Source organism: Peromyscus californicus, unplaced genomic scaffold (assembly GCF_007827085.1).
Source record: "Peromyscus californicus insignis strain IS unplaced genomic scaffold, ASM782708v3 Scaffold_15__1_contigs__length_86483966, whole genome shotgun sequence".
NCBI lineage: Eukaryota > Metazoa > Chordata > Mammalia > Rodentia > Cricetidae > Peromyscus > Peromyscus californicus.
In genome coordinates, this window is record NW_026294447.1 from 64,334,053 (window position 1) to 64,350,887 (window position 16,835).

Sequence of the window (16,835 nt, forward strand, 5' to 3'; positions counted from 1 at the left end):
TTCTCTGTGTAGCTTTGCACCTTTCCTGGGACTCACTTGGTAGCCCAGGCTGGCCTCGAAATCACAGAGATCCGCCTGGCTCTGCCTCCCGAGTGCTGGGATTAAAGGTGTGCGCCACCACCACCCGGCCTCAAATGGTTTTCTAATTCAGAATTTGTGTTGTTAATGGATGGTATGTTTGTATGAAAACTTAAAAGGGATGTGTTGGTCACTTTGCCATGGAACTTTCTGGGTGGAAGATGTTGGCTGTGTCCTCAGGCAACTCTTCTTTCTCTGGATTTAACATCCCCAAGCTCAGACTGCTCTTATTAGGGGAGGTCATGGTTGCTAAATATTTTCAGAGATTTGAATGTATTGGCCTTAAGCTTAGTGAATGACCGTTGTGGAGAAAAGTAATACCAAGGAGTTAGTGGAGCCAATACTACTCTACATATGATTCATGTGTTTGTCCATATGCATGAACACATGTGACTTGAAGGTAAGCATGTTAATGCTGAATATATGCTACATGTAAGGTTGTAAATGAATTTGTTTGGATGTAAGCAGCATGATCATGAGTCATATGCATTTCATTTCATTGAAGTTGGTCATGAGTTGAAAGTTCCAAGTATGTCATGGTACTTGATTTCATGCCTCTTCAAGGCAAGTGTTCCAACTGACATAGGGCATGATTTCCTGGGCTTGTATGTGGTTAACCGAGAAGGATAAACTCTGGGTAGACTCAGGAAACACCCTTGCTGGCCCCTGTCTGCACCTGTTCCCCATATACTGCAAAACTGATTTATTTAGTTATCTTCATTTTTGCTCATAGCAATAAGTATTTAGTAATTCTATTAATTATATGAATTTGATGTCATTTGTAAATCATAATACAGAGTAGCTGATTGTGAACACCTGTGTTATCCTTGATGGACATGGCCTCCATCTGATTAAGCTCATTCCCATGTAGTAGTTACTAGTACAGGGTCTCAGAACTACCTTGTAGATAAGAAAAGCCACCCTATCAATACTGTGCCATTGTGATACATTAGGGAGGCCATAAGTTGGAGTTCCATTGAGGATGGAAAATTTGGCTCTCTTGGAGAAATCCAACCTATCCCTACACAAGCCACACTGTGAAACTTGAATTGGCCCAGACAGTACATATCCAACAACAACCCAGAAATAATACCACTCTTATTCTTTCTGTTGATAGTTTCCCAAATTCACAAAGAGAGGAATCCCTCTTTCTTTCTATCCTGAATCTATTTGAAGTCCCTGAGGCTGTTGACATCTTGTACAGTGCACAGAGGACATCTGGAGGACACTGGACATCAGAAGATAAGAAATTTCTCTCCACAATACCTGGTGAGGAGACCCTTTCTGAATGTCATGTGACCTCATATAAAAGGCCCAGAGGGAAAGGAAGGATACTGATGAACTATAAGAATAAAATCCAGAAGGAAAATAAATGTACCAGCAGTAAAATAACACCCCCAATCAGCTCTCAGCCTGAGGTGCTCCCATGTGAGAAGAGCCAGGACAAATTGGAAACAAATTGTCTTTTACACAACTTTCAGACTTTGATCTGATTCAAATGTGTGTTTAAACCACAGAATCCCACTGTATGATGGAAATTTTCAATATGCAACCATTCTGTCAATGGCGAGTCATTTCTGCTCCTGAAAGTGTTATTATGCCTTTGTAGAGGCTAAATGTGTGTTTTCCTAATTAAAAACAAAACCAAAGGAAACAAAAACCAAAACACATACCACTATACATAGACAAAAAAGAATAGACTCAGACTTTTCAAAGTTATAACAGAGCCAAAAAAGAGGTCCTAAGTGGCCTTACTGGTCTTAGAACAGAGAATATGTGTGTTTGTGTTTGTCTTGTGCCATACAGTGATGTCTCATCACTGTGTGTGGTGGTATTTTACTTGTACTGAAATGTGATTTTAATTGTATGTTAATAAATAAAGTTGTCTGGGGGTCAGAGCTATTAGAGCCATAGCAAGTGCGTGGCGGTGGTGGCGCACGCCTTTAAGGACCTGGAGGGCGGTACATTCAGGCAGTGACGAGGCAGTCACATGTTTGGGTTTACAACCAATGAGAAGGCAGAACAGCTAGACTATATAAAGACATACACACAGGAAGTAAGTCCCTTTCGGAGAGCTCTCTTGGCTGAAGAGGATCCCTGAATCAGGAAGGGTGAGGCTCTTAGCTCTGACCTCTTGGCATTCTTCTCTGAATCGGCTCTGTGTTTCTTATTTAATAAGACGGTTGGTTACATCTACAACTGTGTCTTACTCTAATACACAGCTGTCTCCTGTGCAGTCAAAGATATAAACCTCAGGGATAACTGGTCCTTAGCTGTGTCTCTGGAAGTGGAGATTAGGCTGAATAAGGATGGGTTTTGCTTTCTGACTCCAAAAAACTTCATTTCCCAACAGTGTATCCCATTTTCCAAAACATGGAAAATCCAGGGCAAGTAGCTATTGACTTGTAATAGAATAATCAGAGATAGCTCAGATGCAGACAGACCCTGTGATGGATTTACAAGGCCAGGTCAACATACCTGTAGCCCTTGAAATCATCACACTTGAAACTTTTCAAAAACCAAAGGGGGCAGATAGGAACCTTGACCTTGGGAATCTGAAAAAGAATGAAAAGCAGACCCTGTGGTATTATTGTCTTAGATAGGGTTTCTATTGCTGCAATGATACAAGATGACCACAGAAACTCTAATAAGCAATAAGGTTTAATTGGAGATAGCTTGTAGTTTCAGAGGTTTAGACTATTATCATCTTCAGACAGAAATAGTACTAGAGAAGGCGCTGAGAGTTCTAAATCTTGTTCCAGGCAACATGAAGTGAACTGTGACACTGAGCATAACTGAGCATATTTTGAACATACAAGACTTCAAAGCCTGCCCCCTTATTGACACACTTTCTCCAAGAAGGCCACACAACCTACAACAAGGCCACACCTCCTAATAGTGCCACTTCCTTTGGGGACCATTTTCTTTCAAACCACCTCAATAATCATCTAGACCAATCCTTCCCTTCTCCAGGTGCCTCAACCCTGTGTGAGCAGAAACTTGTGCACTCCCCTCCACTGAGGATGCAAATTTCCCCCTGGAGATTAAAAGAATGTTTGAACTAAAGACCTCTGTATTTACAAGTAGAGATGCTAGAGCTCAGGTTCCCCTGGGTCTTCCATGAGGTGCTAGAAATTTCTTCTTAATCTTACAGAGAGTGTAAGTCTGTTATTGGATATCATTTGCCCTATGATACATAAAATACCTTCTTTAAAAAGAGAAGATTCTGTATCAGTGTAGGTCCATGATGTTCTGGAAAGACTTTACAGTGTAGGTCAGAGTACTGAGACTGGGAAGGCAGTAAATATGAGACTAGAGAATACTGTATAATGCATAATTTCAGAACTATTGACAATTAACATGTACATACATTGTGTCAATAAATTAATTCTGTGAAAAATGTTATAATAGTACTTTTAACCAGCTTACAGGACTTATACTGTTGTAGCAATAAATTATGATAAAATATCTCTTACATTCTAAGAGACTGATATTTCTGCTAGATCACACAGCCAGAGTGAACAATACACTTTGAAGTCCTTCGGACTGTGATCAACTGTGTACTCAGGCTGTTTAACCTTTCTTTAAGAGAATATTGTAACACCCAACCTTACTTGCCTAGGATTTCCAATATTATCACCTTTTACAAAAAGTGATAATACATAGCTCTAACCTAATTTTGTGTGCTCTTTCTTGTTCCTGACTGAAGACTAATGCATGAGTGTTTTTATGTGTTTTATGATAACCTTTTGCTGAAAACAGAAAATGTATGTTTAAGGCGCAAAACTACACAGAGAAACCCTGTCTCGAAAAACCAAAAATAAATAAATAAATAAATAAATAAATAAATAATTTTTTTGAAATGTGTATTCAGGGTTTCATAAAACAATATGCAGATGTTACTTGAAAAAAAGGAAATGTGTACTACTTATTTGAGTCAGCTGGAAAAAGTTATTAATCCATAGTGAAATTCTCTTAATTTTTTCTCTCAAATATCCCTTATTCTTTTCCCATGTGATGCTTTCTGTGATGTTCAACAAATACAGGGCAAAGATCTTTGTTAAGGACAGAGAGAGAGAGAAGGCTACAGAGGGAGGGAGAGGGAGAAGGAGAGGGAGAGAAGGAGAAAAGGCAAGGGAGACAGACACAGATTCACAGAGAGACAGAGATATAAGGAGACAGAGAGAGAGAGATGCAGAAGAAAAGATGGAGACAGATACAGAGATTCAGATCCTGCAACAGATACAACAGAAGGCAACACAGGAAGAGCCAAGTAGGGGATTCAAATCTGGACTTGCTCTTAGTTAAATGACATCAATGGAAATTGTTTGATTTCTTTCCCTAATGTGATATGGAAACAGTATTGATGAATCTGAGTTTATTATTAATGTGTTCCAATCAACTACAAAACTTACATAAATGAATTGGAGTTGAAGCATAATTAAGAGAAAGTCATAAACTATTGACTGTTACTAAGAAATATTCATGGTGTCTCAGCCATGAGACTCATTCAGAATATTGAGGAAAAAATGATGATAAGTTGTGCTGCTCTATGGGACCAGTTATATTAAAACATTTAATCCTGCAGAACCAGCTTAGGCTAGCACTACAGTCTCACCAAAGGAAAAGAAAGTCCCAGAAAAAACTGTCTTCCTACTAAATCACTTGCATCTTCTCTTCATACTTCCCTTCTGTATGTTAATATATTAATTGATTCTTAACCACAGAAGGCCTTAAAGAAGTTTCTCAGGCTGGACCATTATAGACAATGTTTCTAGTCACTAGAGAAGTATGACAAATCCTACACATGACACCCCACCATCATTCTCCACATAGAAAGATCTCAAAAATGATGTTGTAGAAAATGGGATTGAGAGTCATTTCCCTACAAGAATATAGATGTTATGGCAAATATCTATGAAATAATACCCTTAGCCTGACAAGCCCTTATACAAACAATTCCCACCACCCCTTAGTTTAGTCTGAGGATTCAGTAATGAATTAACAAATGCCTGTCCACTGCTACTCATAACCAAAGGCAGGGACCTGTATAAACATTACTTGTCATCAAATTATCAGACAAGGAAGCTTCCAAACAGTGGCCCAACAGCTTGTCAGCCCTCAAGTGGTTCACAACCAAAGCAGCCAAGCTGCTATCAGGGCTTGGAATAAATTTTCTGATATTAACACTCCCACAGGCATCTTTCCCACTATACACAGAAATCTACAGAGCCCTTTGTGACTTATTCCTTCATATGCAACAAGCTATAGAGCAGCAGCAGACAGATAATAAAGTAGTGTCTACCTTATCTCATTCATCTACTTATTAAAATTAAAATTTTAAGTGTAACAAGCTTCATTCTGAAGTTGATAATGCCTCTCATACTATTACTGATTTGATAAACGCATCTCAAATGATGGCACAGAGGAATATAAGGCTCAGATTCTGGCTTGTCCTTGTGGTCTCTTATGTGTTTCAAATGTGGAGGGAACAGGCCATTTTCAAAAATAATATAAACTAAAACTTGCTAATCATCCTCAGTATACTAAACCTCCCTCTAAAACACCTGAAAAATGTAATGCATTTTCACTGTTCCAGTCTGTATGGATGGTGGTGACAAAGAGAATCCAATTTCAGGAAACAGGGGAATGAGCACCCAGGGCTGCTGATGACAGGATCAGGTCTCTACATCCCCAGCTTTGGATCCCACTGCTTTTTCCCCAGGGGTATCTGAGCAGGAGCCCAGCTTGTTGCCAAAGTAGCACACTCCACACCCTGGGGACCCCACAACATGACACTCAGCTCCATCCCTTATCCTATAACAATAATAGATTTGATTACTACTAGCAAAAGCAATTCATATTGTAGCTAGAGTTTTCCTGCCTGGCCCACAGTCAGGACAAATCTCTCTCACCTGCCAGTCCCACAGCCGCTCAGACCTGACCAAGGAAACACAGAGACTTATATTGGTTACAAACTGTATGGCCGTGGCAGGCTTCTTGCTAACTGTTCTTACAGCTTAAATTAATCCATTTCTACAAATCTATACCTTGCCACATGGCTCGTGGCTTACCGGCATCTTCACATGCTGTTTGTCATCATGGTGGCTGGCAGTGTCTCTCTGACTCAGCCTTCCACTTCCCAGCTTTATTCTCCTCCTTGTCCCGCCTATACTTCCTGCCTAGCCACTGGCCAATCGGTGATTTATTTATTGACCAATCAGCAACACACTTGACATACAGAACATCCCACAGAGCTTCCCCTTTTCTTTTCTTTTCTTTTTTTTCAAAAAGGAAGGTTTTAACCTTAACAAAGTAAAATTACATATAATTTGGGAATTTGGGAGTAGCTTCTCTTACTACTTCCTGCTGGAGGGGGGCGCTGTGTCTTATGGGGACACAAAGAAAATTTTAGGATTATGGAATTGTCCATGAAGCTGTATTGTCTGAGCCAGTTGCCTTCAAACCATTCTGGATGTTGAATCATCTGGGCCATGGTGTCATTGGAGACCTTTCAGGGGGTCTTGGCTGGTCAAACCTGATGTATCTTAATCTGGAACAAATCCATAGACTCTGGCTTTCTGTGGGAACAAAAGCAGAGACTCTTTTCCAAAGCAACATATCCTGACATCCAAATTTTGAAGTCAAGGTATCTTTAAAATATGCATATTGGTTTAACTCAACATCTTTTATGATCTAATGTTTTTCTGCAGTTAAAAATCCCAAAGACAACACAATCCAGATTCTCTGTGTAATATTCATCTCTACGTGGCTTATTTTTTATATTAATTTTACCGTCTCTTTAAAGACTTTATTTTTTAAAACTATGTATTTGTTTATATAACTGTATATATCAACTTTTTTGTCTCTTTCAAGCCTACGTATCTTTTACACACATTATAAACTATTACATCTGAATCTGTCTTATTGTGAATCTATTGCTTTAAACTGCAGCAGCTGTGGCTGCTGGCTCCACCGACCTCAGCTTCCCAACATGGCGGTGGTATGTTTTCCACCAGCTCTGGGAGCTATCGTGGGTCTATGCTTTTATCCAAGCAGCGTGTAGCCCAAAAATCTCTTTTTTTTTTTTGTTTCGTACTAGCAAAGGCTAAATCCACCATGCAGCTTAATATGCCACTTGCAGAGGCCTCATTCCCGCCATACTGTAGGTCGAGCACGCAAGCTAGGAACCCACCACAGTAGCTCGAACCAGCAGCTGCCTCTCATTTGAGAGAGACAATTGGGAAGCTGATTTTAGCTCCGTTTTAGAATCTTTTTTCTCAGTTTTTAGGTGGAAACTCTTGCCAACATGTTGGGCACCATTTGTAGCTAGAGTTTTCCTGCCTGGCCCACAGTCAGGACAAATCTTTCTCACCTGCCAGTCCCACAGCCGCTCAGACCCGACCAAGTAAACACAGAGACTTACATTGCTTACAAACTGTATGGCCGTGGCAGGCTTCTTGCTAACTGTTCTTACAGCTTAAATTAATACATTTTTATAAATCTCTACCTTGCCATGTGGCTGGTGGCTTACCGGTACCTTACATCTGGCTTGTAAATGAACCACCACCATGCTCTTGCTATGGTTCTAATAGCTCTGACCCCCGGGCAACTTTATTTATTAACATACAATTAAAATTCCATTTCAGTACAAATAAAATGCCACCATATCATATATCAACAACTAAAGATATAAAATTATATTTCATGGAAGAGGTTAAATCACCTACCCCAAAATCTATGGGGACCCATTTCAACAAACTGCCTTTGCTTCTTTTAGGCCAACCAAATTGGAGTGTGAACGGGGCTTTGTTTGTGCATATGCTGTTGATATGTCTTTTACCTACTTAATTTATGCTGTAGCTTATTCTCAGCTACTACAGCAACAGTTTCAATCCCTTATATTTACGGGATATTTATATTATAATGTATTGCTACAGTTTGTACTATTTTAGTTTATTTAAAAGGAATCATGTCAAGGGAGGTGGTCACTGGTAAACAGCTGGTCAAGGTATGGAGCACTCTAAGATTCCTGAATCATCATCACTTTGTTCTCTGATCTTCTTTTGAAAAGCTGACAAAGACCCTATAAGATTGTGAAATGACAGACAAAGGGACACTCAGAATGATTATTTCTGAGCAAGTCTCCAGGCTAATCTTCTCTGTCGTCTCAGTCCCAGGGAAGCTTCCTGCTCCTCCAGGGTTTCTGACACATTCAGGATGTGGGTTGCAGCACTGTGTGTCTTGCACAGTAATAGACCGCAGAGTCCTCAGATGTCAGCCTGCTGAGCTCCATGTAGGCTGTGCTGGAGGATTTGTCTATAGTCAGTTTGGCCTTGCCCTGGAACTTCTGACTGTAGCTAGTTTCACCAGTTCCACAAGCAATAATTCCAATCCACTCCAGGCCCTGACCCGCCCTCTGCTTCACCCAGTGCATATAGTAGCTGGTGAAGGTGTAGCCAGAAGCCTTGCAGGACAACTTCACTGAGGACCCAAGTTTCCCCAGCTCAGGCCCAGACTGCTGCAGCTGGACCTGAGTTTTGACACCTGTGGAGAGAAAGACAGAGTAGATGTCATTGTCACCTCAGTCCATGTTCCCTCTTCAGGGTTGGAACTGGAAAACCCCTTACCTGTAATTATTGACACAAGGAAGAGGATGATCCAGCTCCATCCCATGGTGAGGACCTGTGTGCTCAGTGACTGTGGGTGAACACTGATCATATGTTGTTGAGGGGATTGTACATCCTTGTATTTATCACCATAGACTCAAGTAATTTGCATATTCATGAATAGGGTACTTTTAGATCAGGACCTAGTCCAGCTGGAGAAGAAGGTAGAGGACACCTCGGTTAGGCAACAGGATGCTGAGGGCACAAAAATATATGTATTTCAGTAATATTTACACAACAATAATCATTGCAGCAGCATCCCCTTATCTGAATTATGGAAATAAACTATGTATATGTCAACAGAGGTTTTCATCAAGAAGACATGTTTATATAAACAATGCAACGGTGTTTCATCTCCAAGGAATATGGAAATAACATCAGTTATAGAAAATGAATGTATCTAGAGATTATGTTTTAATTAAGAACATTTCAGAAACACAGACATTAAATGAGACTCTCAGTAGTTCTTAGATATTTCATACTTACATACAACTAGGAATACAAATACATGATGAAGTATAAGTGAAATTGTCTAGTAGAATAAAAGTAAAGTAGGAGGGAAAGGAAAATGAAGGGTAGAGATTATAGAGAAATATATGCAGTATACAAAATACATGTGTATAAAAATTCGAAACCCATGTAAAATTGTTATTTTTACATTGCATAATTTATAGTCTTTGAAATTTTAATCCATGATAAAATATAATATGATCATATGTACACCCACTATGAACCACTGGTTCCCCTTGGAACCATCAAATAGGTCTGTCTCCCAACTTCCTGACCTCTTTTGTTTCAACAACTAGTGACACAGTGAGTCCATCCAGTTCCATTTATATACACATAGATGCAGTCATTCACTAGTATATAGGAAACATTCCAAAGAAAATTGACTATGTTTTCGTTAATCATCATCAAATGCCAATAGATCCTCAGCTTGGTGTGGGTCCTCAGGAGTTTCTCTCCATCCATGTTATAGTTTTAAAAAATTGTTATACTATCTTTAGTAGTGAGAATGGGGCAGGAGAGTGCATAGGAAAGATCTGGGAGTCCCTGCAACACCAACCTCATCTCTCTACTGGGGATTCTTGGCTCCACTGTGCCACCTGCTGGTTCTTAACCTCCTTGCAGGTTCGTTTATCATGGCTTATATTGAAGTTGCATTGTCTTATTTTTTTTAATTTTTTTAATTCATTTTATGTACCAACCATAGATCCCCCCTTATCCCTCCTCCTGCTCCCGCAACCTTCCCCCTGGACTCACCCCTCATCCACTCCTCCAACAGGGTAGTTCTCCCATGGGGGACATCAAAAAGACTGATACATTCAGTTGAGCCAGGACGAAGCTCCTCTCTGCTTTACCAGGGTTGAACAAGGAGTCAGACCATAGGGAATGGGATCCACAAAGCCAGCTCATGCACCAGGGATAGATCCTGAACACACTGCTAGGGGCCCCTCAAACAGACCCAGCTACACAACTGTCTCCCATATGTAGAGGGTCTAGTCTTGTCCCATGCAGGTTCCACAGCTGTTGGCCTAAAGTCCATGAGTTCCTTTGACTTGGTTCAGTTGTCTCTGTAGATTTCCCCATTATGATCTTGACCCCCTCTCCTTGCTCATATAATCCCCTTCCCTCTCTTCAACTGGACCCCTGGAGCTCAGCCTGGAGCTTGGTTGTGGATTTCTGCATCTGCTTCCATGAGTTACTGGATAAAGGTACTATGATGAGTATTAGAATATTCACCAATCTGATTACCAGAATAGGCCAGTTCAGGCACCCTCACCACTATTTTTAGTAGTCTAATCTGGGGTCATCATTATGGATTCCAGGGAATTTCCCTAGCACTAGGTTTCTCCCTTATTCCATAATATCTCCCTCTATCAAGATATCTCTTTCATTGCTCTCCCACTCCATCCCTCCACCAGCTTGAACACCTCATTCCCTCATGTTCTCATTCCCCATCTCCTACCCTCTACTGTTCCCCCTCATCCCCAATTTACTCATCGAGATGTCCTCTGTTTTCTTTTCCCAATGTGATCCATGAATTCTTCTTAGGGTCCTCCTTGTTTCCTACCTTCTGTAGAGCAGTAGGTTGTAGTCTGATTATCCCAAGAAAGAAATCAGAGAAACATCATCTTTTACAATAACCACAAATAATATAAAATACCTTGTGGTATCTCTAACCAAACAAGTGAAGGACCTGTATGATAAGAACTTTACATCTTTAAAGAAAGCAATTGAAGAAGATATCAGATAATTGAAAAATCTCCCATGCTCATGGATAGGTAGAATCAACATAATAAAAATGGCATCTTACCAAAAGCAATCTACAGATTCAATGCAATCCCCATCAAAATCCCAACACAATTCTTAACAGATCTTGAAAGAACTATACTCAACTTCATACAGGAAAACAGAAAACTTAGGATATCTAAAAAAAATCCTGTACAATAAAGCAACTTCTGGAGGTATCACCATCCCTGACTTTAAGCTCTAGTACAGAGCTATAGTAATAAAACCAGCTTAGTATTAGCATAAAAACTATGGAATCGAATTGAAGACGCTGACATTAACCTACACACCTATGAACACCTGATTTTTGACAAAGAAGCTAAAACTGTACAATGGGAAAAAGAAAGCATCTTCAAAAAATGGTGGTGGCATAATTGAATGTCAACGTGTAGAAGATTGCAAATAGATCCATATCTATCGCCATGCATAAACCTCAAGACCAAGTGGATCAAAGACATCAATATAAAACCAGTCACACTGAACCTGATAGAAGAGAAAGGAGGAAGTAGTCATGAACACACTGGCATGGGAGACTATTTCTTAAATATAACACCAGTAGTATAGACACTGAGAGCAACAATTAATAAATAGGACCTCCTGAAACGGAGAAGCTTCTGTAAGGCAAAGGACACAGTAAATAAGACAAAACAACAGCTACAGAATGGGAAAAGATCTTCACCAACCTAACATCTCACAGAGGGCTGATCTCCAAAATATATAAAGAACTCAAGAAACTAGACATTAAAATAATGAACAATCCAATTTAAAAAAAAATGGGCTACAGAGCTAAACAGAGAATTCTCAACAGAAAAATGTCAAATGGTCAAAAGACATTTAAGGAATTGCTCAACATCTTTAGTCATCAGGGAAATGCAAATCAAAATGACTCTGAGAAACCATCTTACACCTGTCAGAATGGCATAATCAAAAACACTGAAGACAACTTATCTTGGAGAGGATGTGTAACAAGGGGAACACTCCTACACTGATGGTGGGAATGCAAACTTGTACAGCCACTTTGAAAATCAGTATGGTGGTTTCTCAGAAAATTGGGAATCAATCTTCCTCAAGACCCAGCTATACCTCTTTTGGGCTTATACCCAAGGAATGCTCAATCATACCACAAGAACACATGCTCACTATGTTCATAGCAGCATTATTTGTAATAACCAGAACCTGGAAGAAACCTAGATGCCCCTCAACTGAAGAATGGATTAAGAAAATGTGGTACATATACACAATGGAGTACTACTCAGCAGAGAAAAACAATGACATCATGAAATTTGCAGGCAAAAGGATGGAACTAGAAAATATCATCCTGAGTGAGGTAACCCGGACTCAGAAAGAAAAACATGGTATGTACTCACTCATAAGTGGATACTAGATGTAAAGCAAAGGGTAATCAGGCAACAACCCACAACTCCTAAGAAGCTACCTAACAGGGAAGACACAAAGAGGGACACATGGACTGCCCTGGGAAAGAGAAATAGATGAGATCTCCATGAGTAAAACGGGGATAAGGGGTGGCAATGTAGGGTAGGAGATGGGGGAGGAGAACAGTATGGTCGAGCTGGAATAGGGATGGATTGGGAAAGCTATGAAAGAGATGCCATGATAGAGGGAGATATCATGGGGATAGAGGAAACCAGGTGCTAGGGAAGTCCCCAGGAATCCCCAAGGATTGTCCCAGCTTAGACTACTAGAAATAGTGAAGAGGGTGCCAGACCTGAACTGGCTTACCTCAGTGATCAGATCAGTGAATACTCTAACTGTCATCACAGAAGTTTTCTCCAATGACTGATGGAAGCAGATGCAGAGATCCACAGCCAAACACCAGGCAGAGCTCCAAGAGTCCAGTCAAAGAGAGAGAAGAGGGATTCTGTTTGAAAACTTGTAGCCTTCTTCTATGTATGTGCACTTGATGTTTGTCCTTCCAACAAGGTTCCATGTAGTGACTAAACATACATGCAATATCACTTAACAAAGAATTTTTACTGTATTCACACTCAGAGTCTAGTCACAGTAGCTACTTCACGTGTACTATATGGTCTCTGAATTCATATGAGGTTAGGACAGGAAACCTTAGAGTCTCCTAGGACTCATTCCCTCTCCAGATGTTACCCTGCACCTGCTACATTTTCTGTCCTGGTGAAATTTGGATCTACAGCTCCCCCTGCTGGTCCTGAGCACACTCAAAGTGTGTTTGTTACTGAGCACACAGGGAATCTGCTCACTGTGTCTGCTGCACAGTAATGCAAGGCTGTGTCTTCAGTGGCAGTAGAGCTCAACTTCAGTGTGAACTGATTTTGAATGTGTTCAATGACATATTGATAGATTTTCAGAGATAGCTCCACACTTTCTACAGGCCTTTATCCTCTTTTCTCTCAGGACAGGCTCTTCCTGAAGGTTCACAGCCAGGAGAAGGCTCTCAGCTCCCAGTAGCCAGAAACCACAATTACCCAGCATAGGACCCAACCATCCTTTATTTTCTGATAGGAGACAAGGAATTATCTCAATTTTTTACATTTGTTGAGATTTAACTTGTGTTCTATGATGTGATAGATTTTGAGAAGTTTCCATATGAGAAAAAAGGTGTATCCCCTATATGTTAAGTGGAATATTCTCTATATGTCTATTAAGTCCAGTTTCTCCTTAGCACATTTCAGCTCTGAATTTTCTTATTTTTAGTTTGAAAGACATATCTAAATTTGAGAGTGGGAAGTTTTCAGTGTTGGTGTGATGCACTGGAAAGTCTCTTGGAACCCTCAGGCTGCCCCCAAGTACCACCAAGAGTGCACCAGATGCCCTCACACTGAGCATCTTCAAACAAAGAGATTTCGGGTCAGGAACCTGTCAGACATACCCACTGTTCCTCTCACTCATGCCCACTCACACCCAGCTTCACTTCTCAATAAATTACCCTTTAAAAGACCAACACTGAAAACACACTTCAGGACACTGGAAGTTTTCCTGTGTCCCAACAGGCCCCCACAGTCCAGTGGCCCACTTACAAAATAATCACTCAGAAGCTTATATTAATTATAACTGCTTGGCCATTAGCTCAGGCCTATCATTGTCTAGCTCTTACACTTAAATTAACCCATAATTCTTATTTATGTTTAGCCACATGGCTTGGTACATTTTCTCAATTCTGTCTTGTAATCTTGTTTCCTCTGTGTCTGGCTGGTGACTCCTGACTCAGCCTTCCTCTTCCTAGAATTCTCCTTGTCTGCTTATCCCGCCTATACTTCCTGCCTGGCTACTGGCCAATCAGCACGTTATTTATCAACCAATCAGAGCAACACATACTCACAGTATACAGAACAACTTCCCACAGCAGTGGGGTATTGAATTAAGTCCCAAATTATTATTGTGTCAGGACCTATATGGACTTTTGTCATTTAGTGTTTGTTTTATGAAATTTGAGATCCAAAATTTTATGCATAAAGGTTTATAATTGCTACATCTCCTGGATGAATTCTTTCTTTTACTAATATGTAGTGCCCCCTTTTGATGACTTCTAATTTTAGTGCAATGTTTACTTTGACTGATATGAGGGTAGCTATACCAGCCTTTTTATGTTTTCCAATCGCTTGGCTGGTTTGTTTGGTTTTTTTGTTGTTGTTGTTTTGTTTTGTTTTGTTTTTTGCATCCTTTTATAATGAGATCTTAGGTATCTTTACTGGTAAAGTTTCTTTAACACAGAATATAGCTTTTTTTAAATCTTGTTCATTTGTTGTATTTTTGGTGATGCACTGAGGCATTTTACATTTAAGGTTAATGTTGAAAGAGGTTTGCTATCGCCTATAAATTTGTTGGGTGGTGTTCTGTTTTCCTAGAATACTTGGTATTTCTTTTCTTGTTTCCATATTAGGTTGAGGGTTTGATGAGCTGCTGTGTGCAGCATGGCTGTTTCCTCCTCATGTCTAGTTCGTTTATGTGCAGTCACCCTGCCTTTGTTCCCATAGAGTATCCCCTAAGGACTTTCTGCAGTGCTGATTTACCTGTCATGAGTTTCCTTAACTTATGCTTGACTTGAAATACCTGTATTTCTCCATCAGTATTGAAAGTAGGTTTAGCAGGTTATAGAATTCTTGGTTCAAAGTTGTTTACTTTCAGAGACTGAATTACTGCATTCCATGTCCTTCCAGTCTTCATAACTGCTGATGAAAGTCTGGTGTATTTATGATGTTTCTGTCTTTGTATATGAGTTGTAAGGTTTTTTTCTGTGCTTCTTTTAGGCTTAATTCTTTACTTTGAACATTTGACATCCTGAATATAATATGGCATGGTTGTATCTATTTGGAGTTCTAAATGACTTTCTTATTTTATCATATGAGAATCAAATACTCCAGGACTTTCTCTGGAGCCTGACAGAACCAGTCCATCAATCTAGTAATCACTGAAGGTGAGTCCAGAGACTTCACAGGAAAGTCGCGTGGAAACCTCAGGCTGCCCCCAAGTGCCACCAAGACTGCACCAGAGGCCCTCACACTGAGCATCTTCAAACAAGGAGATTTTTGGTCAAGAACCTGTTAGACATACCCACCGTCCCTCTCACTCATGTCCATGCACTCCCAGCTTCACTTCCCAATAAATTATTCCTTAAAAGACCAACACTGAAAACACACTTCAGCCCCTATTCCAGGGAGAGTGTTCTGAGTTCAATGTCAACCAATGAATGAGGTGGGAAACAAGACTGTCACTGTGTAATAAATCAAAGAGACTAGTCAAAGAAAAGCACTTTTTAACATTTGGCAGAAAGAGAAGCCAGCATAGAGAAAAGGAAACAAAAAGGTTGACTTTCTTATTTGGTACAAGACATTAGTTTATAAGGTCCCTGGCCTTGAGATGTTCCTTTCCTCTTTTTCCCATGGTCAGGTACTCCAGAGAGATTCTTCATGCTCTTCTAGAATATTCCATTCCCCAACCTCCCATCCTATTGGATAAAGATACAAAGTTTCATCTAAAGAAATTTCTGGGGCTTGAGACTGCCTCCTTTTGGCTTTATTGATTCAGTCACAGAGCAGACAGCTTTCAACTTGCAAACTCTCAGAAATCTGACAACTAGGCAAAAGCAACCAGACACCCCCTAACTATCTGTGAGTCTATGATGAGCTTGAAGTGCTCCTCATACTGAAAGTGGCCATGATGATTTTTTTTCTTCCAATGGGAACCTGAGATCTTAGCTCCTGTGTCAGAGCTGCAGATTCATGGCTGAGCTGGTTTTCATGAGCAAAGGGAGGCCATATTTGCATATCATCTTGCCATAAAGCAAGTTTTATGACAGAAGCCTCAAAGACAGTAGAACCATAGCTGGTAGGGTTTCGGGGGTCTTGATGGCGTCTTCACGTCACAAACCATGTCACTGGATGTGTAAATTGAGGAAGAACTGCTGTCTCACAGAGTTAACCAGGGTACCCAGACCTCTGAATTGCATGAAGAGACCTGACTGTTCTGTCAACTAACTCCAGGACAGAGTGGGCCAGACAGTGAGGCCTGTAATGCTATTTTATGAAATGAGAATATAGGATACTTCTGTATTTTGTTTTCACTGACACTGCAAAGCCAGGCAGGGCTGTGGGCCACGTGGTCTTACTCTAATAGCAAAGGCTGAACATTTTCCTTTCAGTTGCCTGTGCTCAGACAACTTCACCAAAGGCCACACAGAATGTCTGATTCCACTCTTATGAAGCTTAATTCGTGTGTCTTGGAGATCAATGAAGACAGTTAAGAAGTTCCTAGACAGCATCCTCATAGTCTGTCTTTCTATATTAGGATCCCAGATATAGATGC

At 40.3% G+C, this 16,835-nt stretch overlaps 1 gene segment (V, D, J or C); it reads right to left on the bottom strand.

The window, feature by feature from the left end:
• Window positions 1–8,293: 8,293 nt before the first annotated feature.
• On the bottom strand, window positions 8,294–8,754 carry LOC128110425 (Ig heavy chain V region 3-like). The segment is given in 2 exon segments: window positions 8,294–8,625; window positions 8,709–8,754. Coding segments are annotated over 2 exon segments (378 nt in total).
• Window positions 8,755–16,835: the final 8,081 nt, after the last annotated feature.